This window comes from Taeniopygia guttata, chromosome 1A (genome assembly GCF_048771995.1).
Source record: "Taeniopygia guttata chromosome 1A, bTaeGut7.mat, whole genome shotgun sequence".
Taxonomy (NCBI): domain Eukaryota; kingdom Metazoa; phylum Chordata; class Aves; order Passeriformes; family Estrildidae; genus Taeniopygia; species Taeniopygia guttata.
In genome coordinates this window covers 57,172,135-57,189,714 of record NC_133025.1, presented here as the reverse complement: position 1 = coordinate 57,189,714, position 17,580 = coordinate 57,172,135, and the positions used below count along the sequence as shown (strand labels likewise).

General features: G+C 45.0%; 2 protein-coding genes across 7 annotated transcripts in view; both read left to right on the top strand.

Moving 5' to 3' along the window:
• Positions 1-7,899, top strand: part of CREB3L2 (cAMP responsive element binding protein 3 like 2) — a 74,367-nt gene extending 66,468 nt beyond the window's left edge. For both annotated transcript variants that reach the window (XM_030263306.4, XM_030263305.4), the window contains exons 11-12: positions 108-333; positions 1,150-7,899. In XM_030263306.4, coding sequence (XP_030119166.2) covers positions 108-333; positions 1,150-1,225 — 302 coding nt within the window. In that variant the 3' untranslated portion in view covers positions 1,226-7,899. The remainder of the gene's footprint in view (positions 1-107; positions 334-1,149) is intronic.
• A 4,870-nt stretch (positions 7,900-12,769) lies between these two features.
• Positions 12,770-17,580, top strand: part of DGKI (diacylglycerol kinase iota) — a 196,215-nt gene continuing 191,404 nt past the window's right edge. For 2 of the 5 annotated variants that reach the window (XM_072923537.1, XM_030263301.4), the window contains exon 1: positions 12,922-13,320. In XM_072923537.1, the coding sequence (XP_072779638.1) occupies positions 12,935-13,320 (386 nt within the window). In that variant the 5' untranslated portion in view covers positions 12,922-12,934. Of the gene's footprint in view, positions 13,321-17,580 lie in introns of all 5 variants that reach the window. The other 3 variants (XM_030263299.4, XM_072923538.1, XM_072923536.1) reach the window with 3 other exon arrangements.

The window sequence follows — 17,580 nt, the reverse complement described above, 5'->3', positions numbered from 1 at the left end:
GGAAAGGCCTTTACAGCTTTGGCTCTTCCCTACCAGTTTCAATGACCAGGGCTGTTCTCTGAGCTGTCTGTTGCTCATCTCATTTTGCCTTCTGTCTTTGTATGCAGTGAGGTCAAGGAGTCTACTAATTTATGAAGAGCCTCAACAACTGGAGGAGGCACCAAGCCCACTCTCCTTTGCAGATCGCAGTGACAGGCAAACAGACACCTCCAAGTTCACAGCACTGTCCCTGGAGGCTGTGTCAGGGACACAGCAGGATGATATCATGCAGGTCACAATAGCCAACGAGACAAGGCTAGAGAAATCAGTGCTGCTGGGCCTGCAGCAGCACAGGTGAGTACAGGGTAGGCTGCTTGTCACACGGGTGTTCTGTGTCACTCTAGTTCATGCCTGAAGGCCAGAGCTTAGACTAGCAGCTCAGCTATGCTGGGCACCATGAAGCATGAAGTAAGAGTTTGGCTTTTATCTGGAGAGCCTATAGGCAAAGTCACTGTTGCTCTGGAGAAGTGGCTGCAACAGAACTGTAGTAATACAGCTGCCAAACTCGGTACTTCTGCCAGAAACTTAACCCCTGTAATCCTGTTAGTTGGGCCTAACCACTTCTTTAAAGTACTTACTTGTGTGCTTCCCAAAGGAATAAGCTTTTGGCAGTTGTATGGAAGTGTGAGGTTGTGATTCACTGGAATTGCAATGAGGTTAGGGCATGAAGAGCTGGAGTTTCTCACAGCAGTGATTTTACTAAAGCATTACTGTGGAAAGTTTGCAGGACTCAGTCTCAAGAGAGAGACATGTAAAATTATCTGACTACTTACGTTCCTACACTGAGTTCCCTCACTTTTAGTAGAAATGTAAGGGATTTTTTTTGTTTTCTTTTTTTTTTTTAAACATAAATGTAAGTTTTTCAGGCCTCTGAAAAGAGAGAGAGTCACTGGTTTAAATATGTGTGCTTCTTTTTGCTGCATCTTTGCTTGCCTAGAACCAAAGAGATGACTACTTCAGTATTAATTCAGTATGTTACCAGACTCAGCTAACTGACAAATACCTACCTGGTAAATACTGAATGGCTCTTTAGCATTAGCCAGATCAAGCAGGATATGTGGTTAAAAAAATTACTATTACCATTAACCTTTGGTTTTTTGTTCCCTACAGAGTCAACTCCGAACTAGAAGGAAATGAAACACTGAAGATAATTGAAATAGATAGAAGAGTCAATGCCACCTCTTAAAATAAAAAAGGCCTTTTTTCTTGACTTCCCTCCTTCCCACGTATTTTCAACCAAAGTTCCCCTGACTTGTCATCCTCAGTGAACCAAAGTACAAAAGAGAGGGAGTTCAGCTTCTGCATTGACTGATGAGGCTGTGACTACAGATGGGATCTTTTGTCTTTGTAACTCCCTTCCTCACGTCACACACAGTCCCTTTCTCTGCTTGTATCCCTTTCCTGCCCAACACTGCAAGGGCAGGACTGAATTATGATGGCAGATGATGCCAGCAGTGTGCCAGTGACTGGTGGGTGTGTGTGCCTGTACATGCACACAGCCTGATCTGAGCACAATAACATTCTAAAGAAGGGTGAATCGTGCAAAACCAATGGGAGCATGTGGGTGATTGTTTTTTTGGGAGAAGGTAATTGAGAGAGAGGAGATGCAGCATGATGGTGCTTAGAGTCTCACCACAGCTCTGTGCTTACTGGTCTAGCACTTGAGCCTTTTGGGGGGATAGAGAAGCACATGTGCAGCCTGCTGCTGAAGGGACAAGAAAGGGTCCTGACACTGCTGAGTTCACAGCACAGGCAGGAGAGGGCTGTTCCATGATGCTGCTGAATTGTCCTCCTCATGTTCTTTCTCTTCTCCCCTCCAGTCTCTTCATCACTTAGCAGGGTAGGTTTCTCTGTGCATTGAAAGCAGTCCCAGTAGGCTTCCCTGCTTCCACCCTTGAGAAATTAAACAAAGATCAGTCACTGTCTTACCACACACTGTGTGGGAGAATTACACTAGTTTAACTAAATCTGTTTAGAAAGCAGGTTTTGTTACATTTATGCAATATTTTAGATGGATGCCCTTTAGTCTGCTTAAGGCTAATCTATTTAGTTTAAGTCAGTTCCTTCCCAACAAACTACATCAATGTAAGGCTTAAACCAGAAGTGCCTCCTGAGAGGACTGTATGGATTTAATTTATTGACTTCTAGCTGGTTTATGAAAATTCCTGTGTAGACCCCATCTCAGATTGTCTTGTGTTTTCTTTTCCTTGCCATCTTCCTGTTACTGTTGTAAATAGTATTTATTAGCTTTGAAAGATTCTGTTCAGGTAGTTGCAGAGAGAACTGAGCTTTTCTAACCCTGCAAGTGATCTGGGTAGACCCTGAAATTAGACAGACAAACATCACTGAATACTCATTTCCTTCCCTTAAGCTTGAATTGTCCTAAAATAAATCCATGTATCTTTTTTTTCTCTTACCTGCTTTTGCAGAGATGTGATCTGAGACCAACTGCTTTGGGTACAGACAGGCCCAGCTCATGCCTAGAGCTGGTGGATCCTGTGCTAACTGCACGCCAAGGCAGCCTCTGATCTGAGGAGCTGATTACCTAGGCAGAAGACCTGTCAAAAGAGGAATGAGATGAGCACGTGGGGAGGTGAAGTGACTGGCCCAGGCTCACTGAGAAAGCCAAGAGCAGCATTCCGGTCTGATCCTGGTCCAGTACTCTTCTCCATGCTTTGTTTCCTTGTCCCACGGTGTTGTTGTCTTCAAGTGTCCTCTCTCTCTCTCTCTCAATACCCCGGTCATGCCTTTGCCTGAGCTGTGTTTCTTACAGTTTGTTCCTGCAGGGGCATAGTTGAACTTAGTCCAGAATTTGAGCAGGGTTTTATCTGGTTCCTACAGAAGGGCACTCATGCTCCATCGAGGATGGATCTAATGTGAAAATCCTAATTCAGCAGGTTAGCATAGCTACTTAACAGTTTACCAGAAGAAGTCAATTAAAAAAAAAAAAAAAAGGTAATTTGAAGCTCTTTTTTCTTTTTTTTTTCCTGATGATAAATAAGGGAAAAACTAACCTAGCCTTACAAATAATTTTTTACTATGTACAGTAGATATTTCTTGCAACTACTCTATTTTGTAAAATATTGAATTTGTATTTTATTACAGCAGCTGTCGCACAAGCTCCTTTCTTGTTCTTCATTCTCCTTAGACTTTCTTCCTTCAGCATCCTTTTTGCCACCCTCAGGCCTGGCTCAAAATTCAGTGAAATAGATGGAAGGGATTTGGTGAATTGGAGAGGACTGTGGATCAGTCTCCCCTGTGCCATTTTGAGAGGGTGTTTCACGTCAGTGACAGTGAAATAAGTGCCTGACTCCATGAGCTTGTTCTGGTGTGCAGATATGCTCTTCTTAGTGATGTCCTATTCTTCTACCCAAGTGCCTTATTATTTTACCTGAAGTGACAATGAGAAAAGAAGTGCTGTTGTAGTCTGTTCTGCAAGTGTTCCCATCTTGGCATGGGTCAGCCTCCACCATAAAGTCTGTCTCCCTTCACAGTGATCCTGCTGGGCTCTCTGAATCATTCCAGTATCCATGGACAACTTTTGTGATTTTTTTTTTTTTTTAATGGTTGAAGGCTTCACATAAACAGTGATCTCTTGTGAGTGCCATAAGGGGTGGCTGCATTGCTCAGCCACTTGAGGTCAGCAAAGTGACAGGAGAAAGCTGGGATTGACCCCAATTGGTCAGCATAAGTGGGCAAGGTCATAGTTTAGAAAATTTCTTAAATGGTCTTTTTTTTCCAGAGCACCCTTGGTTTTTTGCCCTTGCCTTTAGGGGCAACCAAGTGGTTAAATTTTTTGCAAAAGAGGCCCCAGGGTGTGAAGCACAACACCACTTAGCAGTCTTGCAGTTTGCACTGTGCAGCCTGAGCTCCTGCCCATTGCCAGCTAAATGGATCACCTCCCATTTCAGATACAGATGGCTGACTTCACTGTGTGAAAACCAAAGTGGAATTATTTCTCAGCTCTTAAAGAAGAGATGATTTTGCACAACCAAAATAGCTCCTCCGCTCTGAAACTACTGCACTGGCCACAATTAAAACTTTGCCTTTTTTTTTTTGGTTTAAGTTGGGCATATTGGTTCAAATCTGGCTGGAAGATAATCACTCATGTTTTCATCCTGAGCATTTTAAACTGGCCATGGTCTGGGTCAGGCCTCTGTACTAATCCACCCAAGCCAGTATGACCATACTGATTTCTTGTAATTGTTTGATAATCTATTGCTATAATCTTAATTTGTGTAATCCTTTAAATTATATTTAGGTACTCCTTTTTAGGGAATCTCTTGACCTAGCACACACATTGCTTGGGGATTTATTGTATTACATATTACTTTATAATAAGGAACAGCTTTGCTTCACTTTGGTGTGTTTGTGATCATTTTTCTTCAGGGGCCTTAATAGAATAGGTTTCTCTGCCAGGGGCCAAGGAATCCCCTGTCATCACCTACTCACAGGCCGTTGTGTGCCAAGGACCCAGGATCTCCAGAGGGGGTTTGTGCCCGTGTTCTGTACCTAGCAGGGGACAGGAGGGGCAGGACAAGGTGCCATTACACTGCCAGCCTCAGCATCCAGGGGTGACCCCATGGGAATGTTGATGCACTGCAGACCACGTGGAGAGGCAACTTCTGTGCTCTGAGTTAAGGGCATAGGGCAGGAGAAGTAAGGCTTATTCAAGGAGGATGCCAGTAAGTGCTTTTAGTTAGTTCAGCTCTATAACTTGAGGCCCTAGCCGCCTGTCAGTGTGCTTTTTCTGGTGATCAGTGACTTGGTGCTGTGGAATTGTGTGTGTGTATGGACAGGGTAAGCAAAGGTCTTGTGTGCTACATAATTTCCATTTCCAGTAGAGGACTTAACTGATAAACCCAAGGAGTCCTCAGCTGTAAGGTTATGTTGCTCACCAGCACAATTTTATACACACTAGTAAACTTATCTTTTGGCCTGTAGCTTTAAAGCATGTTTAGATATGTTGGGTCGTTGCTTCTAGGGAGATAAGCTATGAAGGAATATAGGGCATTATTTTATATATATGTATATTTTTAAAGTCTGAATTACAGGGCATGTGATCTTTCTAACCTTATTACTGGTGTGTAGATAATGTTGGCTTCCCCCCTCCCCCCGCCCCCAGGATATTTATAGTTCTTTGCTTTCTTTGCTGCACTTCTTTCATTTCATCTGTACCACTCAATATTTTTCAGCAGCACAGACCAATAGATTAGGCTGAGGTTCTTAGGCCAGATCCCAGCTGATACAACCAGCGTGGTTCTCGGACACTGCTCTTGGAAGCTGCAGGTCTGATTTATACTGACAGGGGACCTCTTCCTCCACATCTCTCTGTGTAACAGTGGATCTTGATGTGTTCTAGATTCTTCTAACATAGACCAAAAATTAATCTAAAAACCTTTTTTCCCTGCTAAAAAAACTAGCCCACCTCTTCACTCCCATCCCTCCAACTATCAGTGGTGAATTCTGTCTAGACGCTTTTAGAATGTAGGTCAAGTAAGTGAATGATGCTAATTGCTACGTTGGGAGGGATTTCCACTGAGTATTTGGGCTCTAGATTCTAGCTAATGCCAAGAGGCCATTGTTCAAAACCCACGCAGCTAAGAACAGAGAAATACAAGTATTTTTATACTCCTGGTGACTAAAATATTTCTTTCTCGAGTCACTAATTAAAAAGGGAACATTTTGTATTCTGAAGGTGAAATGATAGGTCAGTACTTTGTAGCTACTAAAGTTGTCCCAGCCTATATAACAGTGTAGTGCTATGATGTGTTGCTGCTTTGCACTGTCTAGCATTAAGGTTTAACAACTTTGGGGGTCGCAAAGGGGAATGAACTGATGTATGTGTTAAGTAAGGTCTTTACAAAGAAAATGTAAGGATTCAATCCATCTTGTAGCTTTCTCACGGCCAATAAAGTGACATTGTGCATTCAGAGAATTTGTTGAAGGTTGATCCTGATTAATACTGCATTGCTTAGGTGATCAGCATCCATTGGAGACTCCAGGATTGAGAGGGAAATTGCAATTTAGTTTTCTTATTTTTATGTCAGGCCTTTTTCTGCTGAGGTGTGTATATATATATGAATCAAATTCCTGTGTAGAAAAAAAGTGCATCATGCAGGAAACTAATTTGTGATGCTGCTTGGATCTGATGCTGAATGGAGTTTGGATATTCTTTATTAGCAGTAGTCTCTGGTCTGCCCTACAACTGATCTCCAGATTCTTACTCCAAGAGCTGCCACTAAAGAGGTGAGAACAGAACATGGAAAAGCTGGATTTGTAGACCTGTCTTACAGAAAGGGTGAAAGAAAAGGCAGGAGAAGGGACTTCTTGCATCACAGGGAAACCTTCTAGTTCTTGATTCCATACATCAGCAGTAATAGCCTGAATCAGCAGTGATAGCCTCTTTCATTAGTTACCTGCTAGGTTTAGGTTTACTCCTGTTCCCCTTGCTCTTTAATGCTATGCAGTCCTGTTTATGCATACCTGACCTTTATGTTATATCCCACTTTTCCCTCTAAACCTCCAAGGTAAAAATCTTTCTGAACCTTAGTAGTCTATAATGAAGGAAGTGGAAGAGAGAGAGGGAGAAGCAGAGGCAGGTACTGATTGTTTTTTAAACGGAGCTCTGCTCATGTCTGACTTTACCATAACAGACTTTAATTCAGTGGTGCTGATATACTGGCATCTTGCTTTCTTCATTTGTACAGTTGGTGAGAATAAGTGTCCATGTGTGCACATCTGTGCACATGTTCATGGTGAATGATCAACAGGTATCAAAATCAAAACAGGTATCTTAATGTAGTAAGTGTTGCTAAATAAAGGCATGTACCTGAACACACAGGGCACTTTGGGCTTGGTGCAGCAGAAAGTCCAGGCATTTCTCTCTGAAACCTGTTCACATTCCACATCACTGAGCACTTGTAAAACTGTTGTGTGAATTGCTCTGAAGACTGTCCTGTGATTAATTGTTGACTGAATGTTGTTGCACTGCGTCATTTAGTGTGTGTGCATAGACTGTCTGACCTTTCTAGAGACCAGTTCTGGCTTGATACAAAAAATAATTATTTTATATTCTGGTATAATTTTTGGTCTTCAGAATTATGGTTTTGAATGCTTTTGTTTAATTTTTTTTTTCTTTAAGTGGTGTAAATTAGCCTTAAAATGTGGTCCCTGGGAGCACTGATGCCCTAACCACCCCTTGGGCACAGTGAGATGCCACCCAGGGGAAGCAGTTTCTTCTAGAGGGTGGTGCAGGTGCATCCCAGTTTCCCTGAGATTCACTAGGCCTTCCAAGGGTAAATTACCTGGTGGTGCTCTCTTGAAGAGAAGCATCCATGGCCAATTCCATTGCCTTGGGCAGTGCAGAACAGTCATTCTGCTAGGGCACTTAAGCTGGTCTTTCCCTTTGTTCATGTGAATGCAGTACAGGTTTGTGCAAACATTTAACCCCTATCTAAGATGACAGGGACAGTGATGCTAGTGCAAAAGCACCCCCGCCGCCCCCCCCCCCCCCCAAAAAAAAAAAAACAAACTCAAAAACCTCCTTGGTAAACTTCATTGGGGCCTCTTCTGACTGCAGATATCTCTATTCTCTTGCCATGTCTATTTAACTTTGTGTCTATGTTCAGTGACCTTTCTATTTTTGTACAAGTGCTGTCATCTGGATACGGTCCCACCTGATTGTTCACACTGCAAATGTGTTCATTGGGTGGAAAGAAATTGCTGTTTTTCCTTTTTAAATCATCTGCCTGATTCTGTGAGAGAACAGACTACCTGCTTTTTAAGCCTAAATATGTATGTAGTGAAGTATGTTATGCTTTTCATTTTCTTGCAAATAAATATTTTCTGTAGAAAAAAGCAGTTGCTACTTGTTTGATTTCCTGATGACTGGAAAAAATCTGGGCCCTTGACTTTTCCAGGTGTGCCAGCGTGTGCAATGTGTCCATCTTCAACATGGCAGAACCCTGGTAATTTAGTGATAGAAAAGGAATGATGTGGGGTTTTAATAAAGCTGGCTGCCCCTTCCGTTTTTGAGGTTAGCAGAGAATTATGTCTCAGTTAATGGGTTGAAATCAGGTGGAGACCAACAGCATTTAACAGAGATAATGACACTCAGTGCAGCACAGTGCTACAGCCCCATTAACAGTAAATTCTCTGTACAAGTGGGATCCAGGAAGGCTGATACCCGAGGGGGCATTGCTTCTGCCCAGTGACATTGAGGTGCTGTGTCACCTGGAGTGACAGGGCTTGCTGGGGCTGATGTGTGTGGGCCAAACAGCCCTCTGGAAGGTAAAGCCTTTCCCTGCTCTGGCTTTGCATCAAGCTTCTTTAAACTGGAGTGAACTCTTAAAAGAGCACTTTCTGCTTTGGCTTTTTGGGATTGGGTCTTCTGCTGGCCTCGGCTCCTTTCCTTAGCCTGCCTCACCCCTGAGATAATTCAGGAGCTTTCTCCAGCACTTCAGAAGTTGTTCTGCCTATGTGAGCACTCAACATTGCACGCTACAGCCCAAACCCAGCATCCAGCCAGGGCACAGAGCTGACCTCTGCTCCTTTGAGTAGACACGGAAAAGAACATGCCTGATTGCTTTCAGTCTGGGGACTCTGTGGCTTTGCTGGTCATTCAAGGAACTTGACGATGGATGACGTAAAGCAGGTGTAAAAATAACCCTCTGCAGAGCTGGCATCACAAATGGTACAGTAATTTGTTTTATGCCAGTTTTCTACTGGGAGGGAGACCTCTATATATGTGGCACCAGGCACCCCTACAACACCAACCAAGAATTTATCTTCCACAGGAAATACTAGCCATAGAAGTAATAGTTCCAGCTTAACTGAAAATGGGAGCAAGACAGATGGCTTTGGTGCATCCTTTCCAAGGCCTTTTAAAGAAGGCTGCTTAAGAGTTTGGGAAAGGCAGCATACCATGGAAACTGGAACACTGTGGCCTGCACAAAATTTCTGGCTGATGCAGATTTTCAGAAATGCCTTGATCTGGGGCTAAAGAGGTTAAAGTAGCAAAAGAAATTGGCAGTGAAGGAAGAAAAAAGAGACGCTCTTCTCCAAGGATCTACCCTGTGTGCCTCTTCCTTTCCAAAGAGGCAATTTCACTTGCCAGGACTATTGATCCAGGGCACTTGTTTGCAGCATCAAGCCATATATAGCATTTTTAGAGGAAAATCATTAGACTGTGACTGATTGGAAAAGTTACCCTCAGTTTAGTTTTAGCTGAGCTCAGTTCCTCCAAGCAAACAAAACACAGGCCGGTGATTAGCCGCCAGTTGAGAATCTCCTCGGATCTCTGTGCAACCCTTAGAGCATCACACAGCAGGTGATGCTGCAGGGAGTCTGCCTGAAAAAGAAACCCCCACACAATGGGGAAATGCTGTGTGATGAGCTGTCAGCCTCCCTACCTATCAGCCTCCAGGACATGCTGTTCTTGGAAAAGCATCTTACTGTTTGAATCCAAGGCTGGATTTTGATGCTCCTTTTTCCTGTTGCAGGGCAGGAGGAAGGGTGTCCAAATGCAGCTCGTGATGCCTCTCATGGCATGTTTGGATAGAAAGTGTTCTCCTTGTGCTGGTAGCTATTGTTTGTACCTATTTTACAACAGCACAGTCTTCTCCACCCTTGAAGGTATTTAATGGAAGATTCATTCCTGATGCTCCCTTTCCTGATTTGTTTGCTTTAGGATTTTTTTAGAAACGTGGGCCTCATGCTTGTGGCATGCTGGTGACTTTGGCTTGCCCTATTTATTCCATGCTTCACATTCCTAGTCTGCAAAGCCAGTGGTCGTTTCTTCCTCTCTGTAAATCACACTGAGATTAGGCAAAGCAAGGTGATCCAAAGGAGATAGCAATTGGAAACAAAAGCATATTTCATTTCTAATGAATAATAATGCTTGAGTGTCTTGTCTCCCTCCAGTTTGTGCCTCAAAAAAGTGAAAGTGATTTATTTAATTTCTCATTTTCTTGGTGTCTCTGTGGGCTTCATATGGTTATGCTTTCATTATTGAATTAGTCTTACACTGTGTTTGCACAAGTTCTATGCAATGCTATAAAATTCCTATTTTGTGTTTCTCTTATAAGGAGGAAATTATAAGTTCTGGCCCCTATCTTCGCTGTGGTACTGCTGAGGGAAGACAAGAATAAGTCCATGACTGTTTGATTGTCTCATTTTCTCTGTCTAAAGAAATGCTTAGGGTCTGGTTAGCCCTCTTTTTTAAACCTCTTTGGTAAAAATCTGTGTTTGATCTACTCAGCTGAGGTGGGTCTCTCCTTGCTGAGCCTCAACACCCCTCAGTTTCCCAGTGGATGAGCAGTGTTCTACTAGACCTTCAAATGTTGACCAAAAGGGAATGTTGTTGTGGGTGGAGCCAGTCTATCAACATTGGATCTGGAAAGGGAAGCTGGCCACTTATGTAACATTTAAAAAAATATTTACGATTGGAGGAGATGCAAATACATGCATACACATGTCTATGTGTATAAATTTATTTTTATATGTTTTCTATTTTTTTCCTGAAAGTTGAATGTTGGGGGCTAACCTGGAGATAAATTTTGTGTGTATTTAAGGAATATGGAGCATTTAAAGTAGACTGACTCCTCACTGGCTAGCCTGGCACACTGAACAAGTAAGGTTGCCTCATCCTTTTCTTCCCCAATCCCCTTTTTAATATATACATCTCTTTTCTATTACAAAAAGAATTTTCAGTCCCTCTTGCTCAGAATAAAACTTACTGCAGTGCACACAGTCTGTGCACACTGAAGTGTTCAAAATGGGATTTTACAGGCATGTGAGTAATGGAATAAACCTTCCCTTGGCTTTACTCCAAAAGGCTGAAATCCCTCATTTCGCTGCAGTTCCTCTTTCATTCCCACCATCCACCCTGCTATTCATGGCATGCATTATGGTGAGAAGTTTCCACCCAGGAAAAAGAGCTCCCCACCTGCTGAACCTTGTCAGCTCACCCAGGGAGAGAGCTCTCGAGGGAGGCACCACGGAGTGGTGTGAGGTGCTCCATTTAACCTGACAGCATTTAAGAGATGAGAACCCAGACCTGGGAGTTCAGATTTCTTGTTAGCATGATAATCCCAGATACTGGCAAAACCTGCTAAAAATCTATTTTTGTGCTCGTCCTTTCCCTCCTGGCCCAGTGGTATGTCTGCAGCCACACCTTAGAGCAAACGTGATACTCCTACAAAGTTTCCACTGTTGCTGTCTTCCTGTGCCCACAGGGACTCACAGCTACACCACAGGTGTAATAGTGTAGCAGGACTTTCCTTCACGAGCCTCAGACTCTCTCATAATTGCTCTTATTCAGAAAAAAGGCAAAGGAAGTCAATTTAGCTCTTCATGTTGCAAATGAGTCATGCAAATTGCAGCAGTCAGAGGAAAAATAGGTAATCCCGGAGCAGAGTGTCAATTTGGTCATGTGGATAAAAGGGTTATTGACAAGCAGGAGCTACAGAAGAGCTTGTGCTGAAGGAGGTGGCTCGGTGGCATGGATGTTCCCTGGAGAGGGGGTAGGAAATCCTGATTAGTTGTTAGGCTTTGCTCCAGATGCTCTGGGGGAGGTGGAGCTGTTAGCTGGGGCACAGGCCACAGAGCTGTGGGCCAAAGGCTGGGAGAATAAAGCTGTGAGATGATGCACAGTGTTCTGCTCTCCGAGTGCAAAATTAATTTGCAGTTACAGGTTTTTTAGCACATGTCATTGGCATCTTCTCATAGCAACGGGCCACATGATTCTCACCAATGGCAAAACCTCAAAAATAGCACTGATAAGAGAGGGACTTAGGGTGCCACTCCCCATCCTTGAAGCTGACTTTTGGGCTGGTTCTGAACTGCTCTTTGACAGATCCATCCCAAGATGGTTTAGTTTGTTTCTGCAAAAAATATTTGTCACATGATCTTAGAGTGAATGCTTTCACAAGCAACATTCACTGCTGATTTCCCTGGAAGTTAACCAGAGACTTTACAGCTGAGGTCCCAGCTCTCAATGGAAAAGGACCAATGGTTCCAGTGGAGCTCATGCTGCTTTGTAGATCTCTGCACACAGCTCAGAGGAGGATCCAGACCTTCTTTTTACAGTCCTGCGTAAGAACCTTAGTTTTACTTCTAATAAGCAAGGGTTCTACATCGCTATATTATGCTTTACATGCTTTGCTAGTAATTAAAAGTAATTTGGAAATGGTCTTGGAAAGGAGTGAGGATCAGGTATATGGAATCTGTTGACTGTCATGAACCTGATTGGCACAGGGTTCACACAGAAGAGGCAAGCCTGCTTAGTGAGCACAGGAGTTTCTGAAATCTCTTCCTGTCGCGTTGCTTTATCTGTAGAGCATACTTGTTCATGGGGTTTTATTTATTTATTTATTTTATGTCTTTCTATTTTGGATTGCATTACCTCAGGGAACTTTTGCAGGCAGAAAACAAACAACTGTCTGTGCATAATTCCTGCAGTAATTTCTGTATAGCCACAGACCTCAACCTTTTCTATACTTTTTAATCTTACGTCACTGTCGGCTCTTGTGCTGAAACATGCTGATGCTATTCTCTGAAGTTTTCCCTAGTGTCCCCTGATGAAGAAAAGGGAGAAGCAAGGAACAAGATGGGAGTACAATCAACTTTACGAAGGAGCTCCGTGGACGTCTTTGCCGCGGGGTGCTTTGATTCTGAGCGCACCAAACTGAGATCAGCGGGGTAACAGACTGGAAGCGATCAGCGAGCAAGCGGGGCTGTAAGAAGACGAGGGCAGCGCTGGGTGCCCGGGGCACCTGTGCCTGCCCGGGCAGGTGTTGGCGGGGGCCGCGGGGCGCGGCGGGGCGCGGCGCCGCCATTGGCCGGCAGCGGGCGGGGCGTGGCGGCGGGCGTGGCCGGCCAGGAGTTTCCCACAATGCCCCGCTGCAGTGCGGCCGCCGATGGATGCTGCGCGGTCGCGCTGCCATTTGCAGCCGCCGCGGCTCGCAGCGCGCCCCGCGGCCCCGGGAGCTGCGGTCCCCCGGCCGCCGCCGCCCCCCAGCGCCTGCAGCCGCCGGCCGGCCCTCCCCTGCCCCCGCCTCCTCCTCCTTCTCGGCCCCGCTGCCCCGCCGCAATGAACCCCCCCGCGGCAGGCGGGGAGGAGACGGGGGCGGCGGGCGGCGGCGGCTGCCGGGGGGCCGAGGGTGGCGGGGAGGCGGCGGGCGCCGCCGGGATCCCGGAGGAGCAGGGGCTGTCGGCGGCGGACGAGTCGCTGGAGGAGAAGCTGCGGAGCCTCACCTTCAGGAAGCAGGTGTCCTACAGGTGGGTGCCGGCCGGCCGGGCGCCTCTCGCTGGGTGGGGAGGCGGCAGGCGGGTCCGACGGTGCTGCCCTCACGCCGCTGCCTGGCCGCAGCACCGCCGGACTCGCCTGACACCCAAGGGGCTTCTTCTTCATTCCGAAGTCTGAAAGCTCTCCCAGATCTGCGTTCCCTTAAACCAGCGAGCGAGCGGCTCTCAGCCCTGCTGCTGCCGTCAGGTTTAGGGCGCTCCTCCGGCGTGGCAGCGCCAGGGGAGATGGGGAGCGTGACGGGGAATGTGGGTGAACTTCAGAGTTACTCTGAGCCAGAGTCGGGGCTCTTGCCCGGCTGGCTAGGGATTAGGGCTTGCCCTTTTCAGTGAAAACACAGCTGCCCGTGATCCCGGCGCCTCCAAACGTTCGTTAAGGGGATGGGAAAAGCCTTTCTGGCGGCCCCGCTGCTCCCGGGATGAGCTGTCTGTGGGAATTCTCCCGGAATGCAGTGTCCCCTCCCTGCCTGCTCCCCACCCGCGCCGGTCGCCGTTGCATAAGCCCCAGCGGCTGATAAGATAGGGGGGCTGCTGTGCCCGGCACCCCACGCGTGGCTGCGGGCTGGGGGCCGCCAGCAGGCAGCCACCGGGCGCCACGTGCCCTGCTACGGCCTCAGCAGGATGTTACTTTCATAATCAGGGTTTTCTGTTTTTATGGCTGTGCTTTTGCTTCATGTGTCTGATGTCAAATAAATGTTTTTGTTCCTCTTGTAAATACACCTGCGTGAAGGGGCCGTCGCTGGGGCTTGTCTGCTGTTCTGGTACCAGTTAGGAGCTGCTAATTGCCAGCATCTGCCAAAACGGAGTGCTGTCTGAGAAGGTCCATGCCAAAAAGTTTTTGAGTCTTAACTAATTCTAGTTGCAGAGCCCCTGTGGAGGCAGCACACCATCAGTAACTCATGTTCTAGTGTGCTTAGGGATGAGCCCTCTCAGCTGGGAGGACAGAAAACACAGAGCTGTTACTTGTGTCTGCAAGAAAAGGGTGTCTCTAGCCACAAGTATATTAGCTGAAGACTCTCCCCGGCCATGGGGATGCTTAAATGTGCTGTCAATTTACAGCTGGGATAACTTAGGAGCTGGTCTAAGCTCTGCATGTGGCAGGGTTTAAAGTTGATGTAATTAAACACTCTTCATAGCTGAAATTTTATATAATACTTGATGTGTGCAGAGAGACATTCCCCAATCAGGGCTGATGATCCCAGCAGTGTGTGAAGTTTGGGATGATTCGTCCTAGACTCAGAAAGGTGAGTGATGTGAAAAGGAAAATGACTGAATACCTCTGAAACAAACATTGCATCAGTCAGCTCTTGGTACTTCTGCATCTCTACCCAGACAAATTTCTTAGCTTGTGCCATTTAGGGGCAAATCTGTTGCAGGTAAAGTCTGAGGTGAGCTGCTGAAATAAAGTGGCTGCTAACAAGACAGGTTTGCTCAGGTGTTTGCTCTTGGGACAGAAAGAAAGGAGTTTGCAATAAGCCTTCTGCCTTTTTTGGGGCTGGCATGAGGGTAGGGAAGAGGTGATAATAAAATATGTTTCTTATGTTCTGCTGTCTAGGTTGTTAAGGAGTGTGTTAAAGTTGTGGGTATGCTTGAAGTTTTCTGCATGGTCAATATTTGTAAGGGTTTAATATTAGATGCTTTTAGGATGAAATGTAGAGTTTTTTCCTCCTTCTCCTCTCCTTTGTCTATGCAAGCATATAACAAGTCCTGAACTTTCAAACCCTTTTCTTAAACATCTCTTGATGCATATCACTCATTCTACTTGACTTAAGATAGGTACAAGAAAGTACATTTTCTTTGCACCCGTGGATTTCCACACTTTTTCCTCATTTATGGCTGGTTTCCTACAGATAATATTCACTTTATCATTTATCCATAATGAGAACAATCTGGTTAGATAGAAGGCCACACAGGATCTCTACTGAGTTCTCCACACCCTGCAACCCCAGTCTCTTTAAATTGCTACCATTTCTCTCAGTAAATTATGGTGCTGAAATACATTTGTGAATGTAAATGGCTATATTAGGTCCAGGAAAACCTATTTACCTTGGCACTTGGACTCCCTTACCCGCTAGCACAATAGAAATTATTCAAGCTTTGTAGAGCCTTTCAAACAGCTCATTTAGGGCTCTCTATGCAGGCGCATTACATTGCCATACACACCTGTAGAGCTGTTTTTATACATTCAGGAATAAAACCCCAACAGCTGGAACTTGCTTAAAACAATAGAGGTGCATGAAAATGCATATAAAATAATAAATCTATTGGTGGTGGTTGAAGGAGTGGAATGGGAGGTCAGGGTAGTGTTACAGGGGAGAAAAGGAAGAAAAACTTCTGTACCAATGTTATTAAACTGTAGTTTGCTTGAGTCTGGGCTTAACGTATGACCTTTTTAAATTTGTTGTTAAACAGGAAATATCCTAATCTCTAATTAGCTGATGTTTTTGCATGTAAATAACTTGTTAATTTCTCAAGAATTGTACCAAAACTACGAGTAACATGTTCAGAAACCAATGTTTTGTACCGATGTGGCCTGTAGCTTGAAACGCAGAAGCTGCTGTATTAAATATGTCATAATTTTGTGTAGCAAATACCAGTGTAGGCGTGTTTGTCCTCCGGCCAAACCAGCAGGAGGGAAAACTTGCTTTAAATAACGCAGGTATACCCCGTGGGGAGCTTGAAAATTCCCAGGACCATAGCCATATCCCCTTGCACCTGGCAGTCCGCAGAGCTCCTTGTCCGCCCCGGGAGCTCCGCTCGGAGCAGATCTGCGCTGCAATTGGGGACACACAAAGGGTGGGGATGCTCCACTTTGCCTGGGGATGTGGCTGTGCGGGAGCTGATGGCTTCAGAGCGGGGCTGTTCCGTGTCCGTGCGCTGCAACATCCCTTGAGCGGATCTTCCATCGCCCCCAGCACCGGTCCTGCTCTTGCAGCACCTGTTGCTGTGCAGACCGAGTGACAGCCACACAAATCTCCCTTTTCAGGGAGAAATCTCTCTGTTCATCTCTTAAACTAGGCTGACCCACCCTATGGTTGGATGCCAGCAGCTAAGCAGCAATTCTTAGCCCTAATTTATTTATTGTCCTGCAGATACAGAGTTAAATATCTTAACGATGTTTTGGCTCTTCTGCTGAAAATCTGAAATATTGGCTCACAAAATGAAAAACTTTTTTTATTTTTTTGTAAACTGATAAACCCAAAAGTTCAGTTTCCCGCTGTGAAAAGATTGGCAAATGAAAAGTGAATTATATATGTACATCTGCCAGAGAGAAATGATTTTTACAGTTTGGTTCTTACATTTCTAGACCCAGCAGAATATTTACAAGATACTGGAACAGAAAGCTGTGAGGTCATTTTTTGTTTCCCTTTAATTTTTATTATTTTGTCATTGCAAAGTTTGTGAGGAACCTTGTGGTGTCTTTTAGACTAAGTAGAGGTTAAAGTTGCTTTCCTGAAGTAATTCTTGATATAAAGAGAAATTCAGATTATACCAAAGATGGATGCTTATTAAGAATATACAATAAATATACAATAAAAAGCTATGGTAAGAGGAAACCTGGAAAATAAAGCATTACCTGGTACTTTCCTGCAAGTATTTGCACCTCCAAAATCTAATCTGAAATGCAGTCTTGGCATTTAATTAAGCTTAGAGAAATAGTAAAAGTAATAAATAAATGAATAAGAACCCCAACCAAACAAAAGATCATCCCTAAAAATCAAAACAACACAACCTAAAGAGCAAGCTAACTGAAACAATCAATAGAGCAAATGGTTTTTAATTTATTAATTAATTATTATTTAGAATTTCAGGGAATCTGGATTAGTGGCATTGGAAATAAAAACAAAATTGTAATTTTTAATGTCCCTCTTGAGAGAGCTCAAGTGATGTTTGGCAAACACTTGTCACCAGAGAATAGTTTTCCTAGAGAAATGCAGTTTCATTTTGACCAGGTTGAGAAATCCTGACTGAGGCAGTGGGTGGCAGGCTTTAGAAGTTTTGCTCCTCCTTGAGCCAGGAATTTCCAAGTGTGGGGCAGTAATGGACCCTCTCGGAGTCCTGTGCCGCTGATATCTCCGCGGCTGGTGCCCTGCGGGGAATTCCTGCGGGGAGTCGCGCCCTGCCCGCTCGGTAAGGAGGAGGTTGGGGCACGGCTTTCCTCAGCTCCCCTGGCCCGCTCCGCTCCTGGAGCAATGAGTCCCTGTGAGCGGGCACCACCTCAAGGAGCTGCTTTGA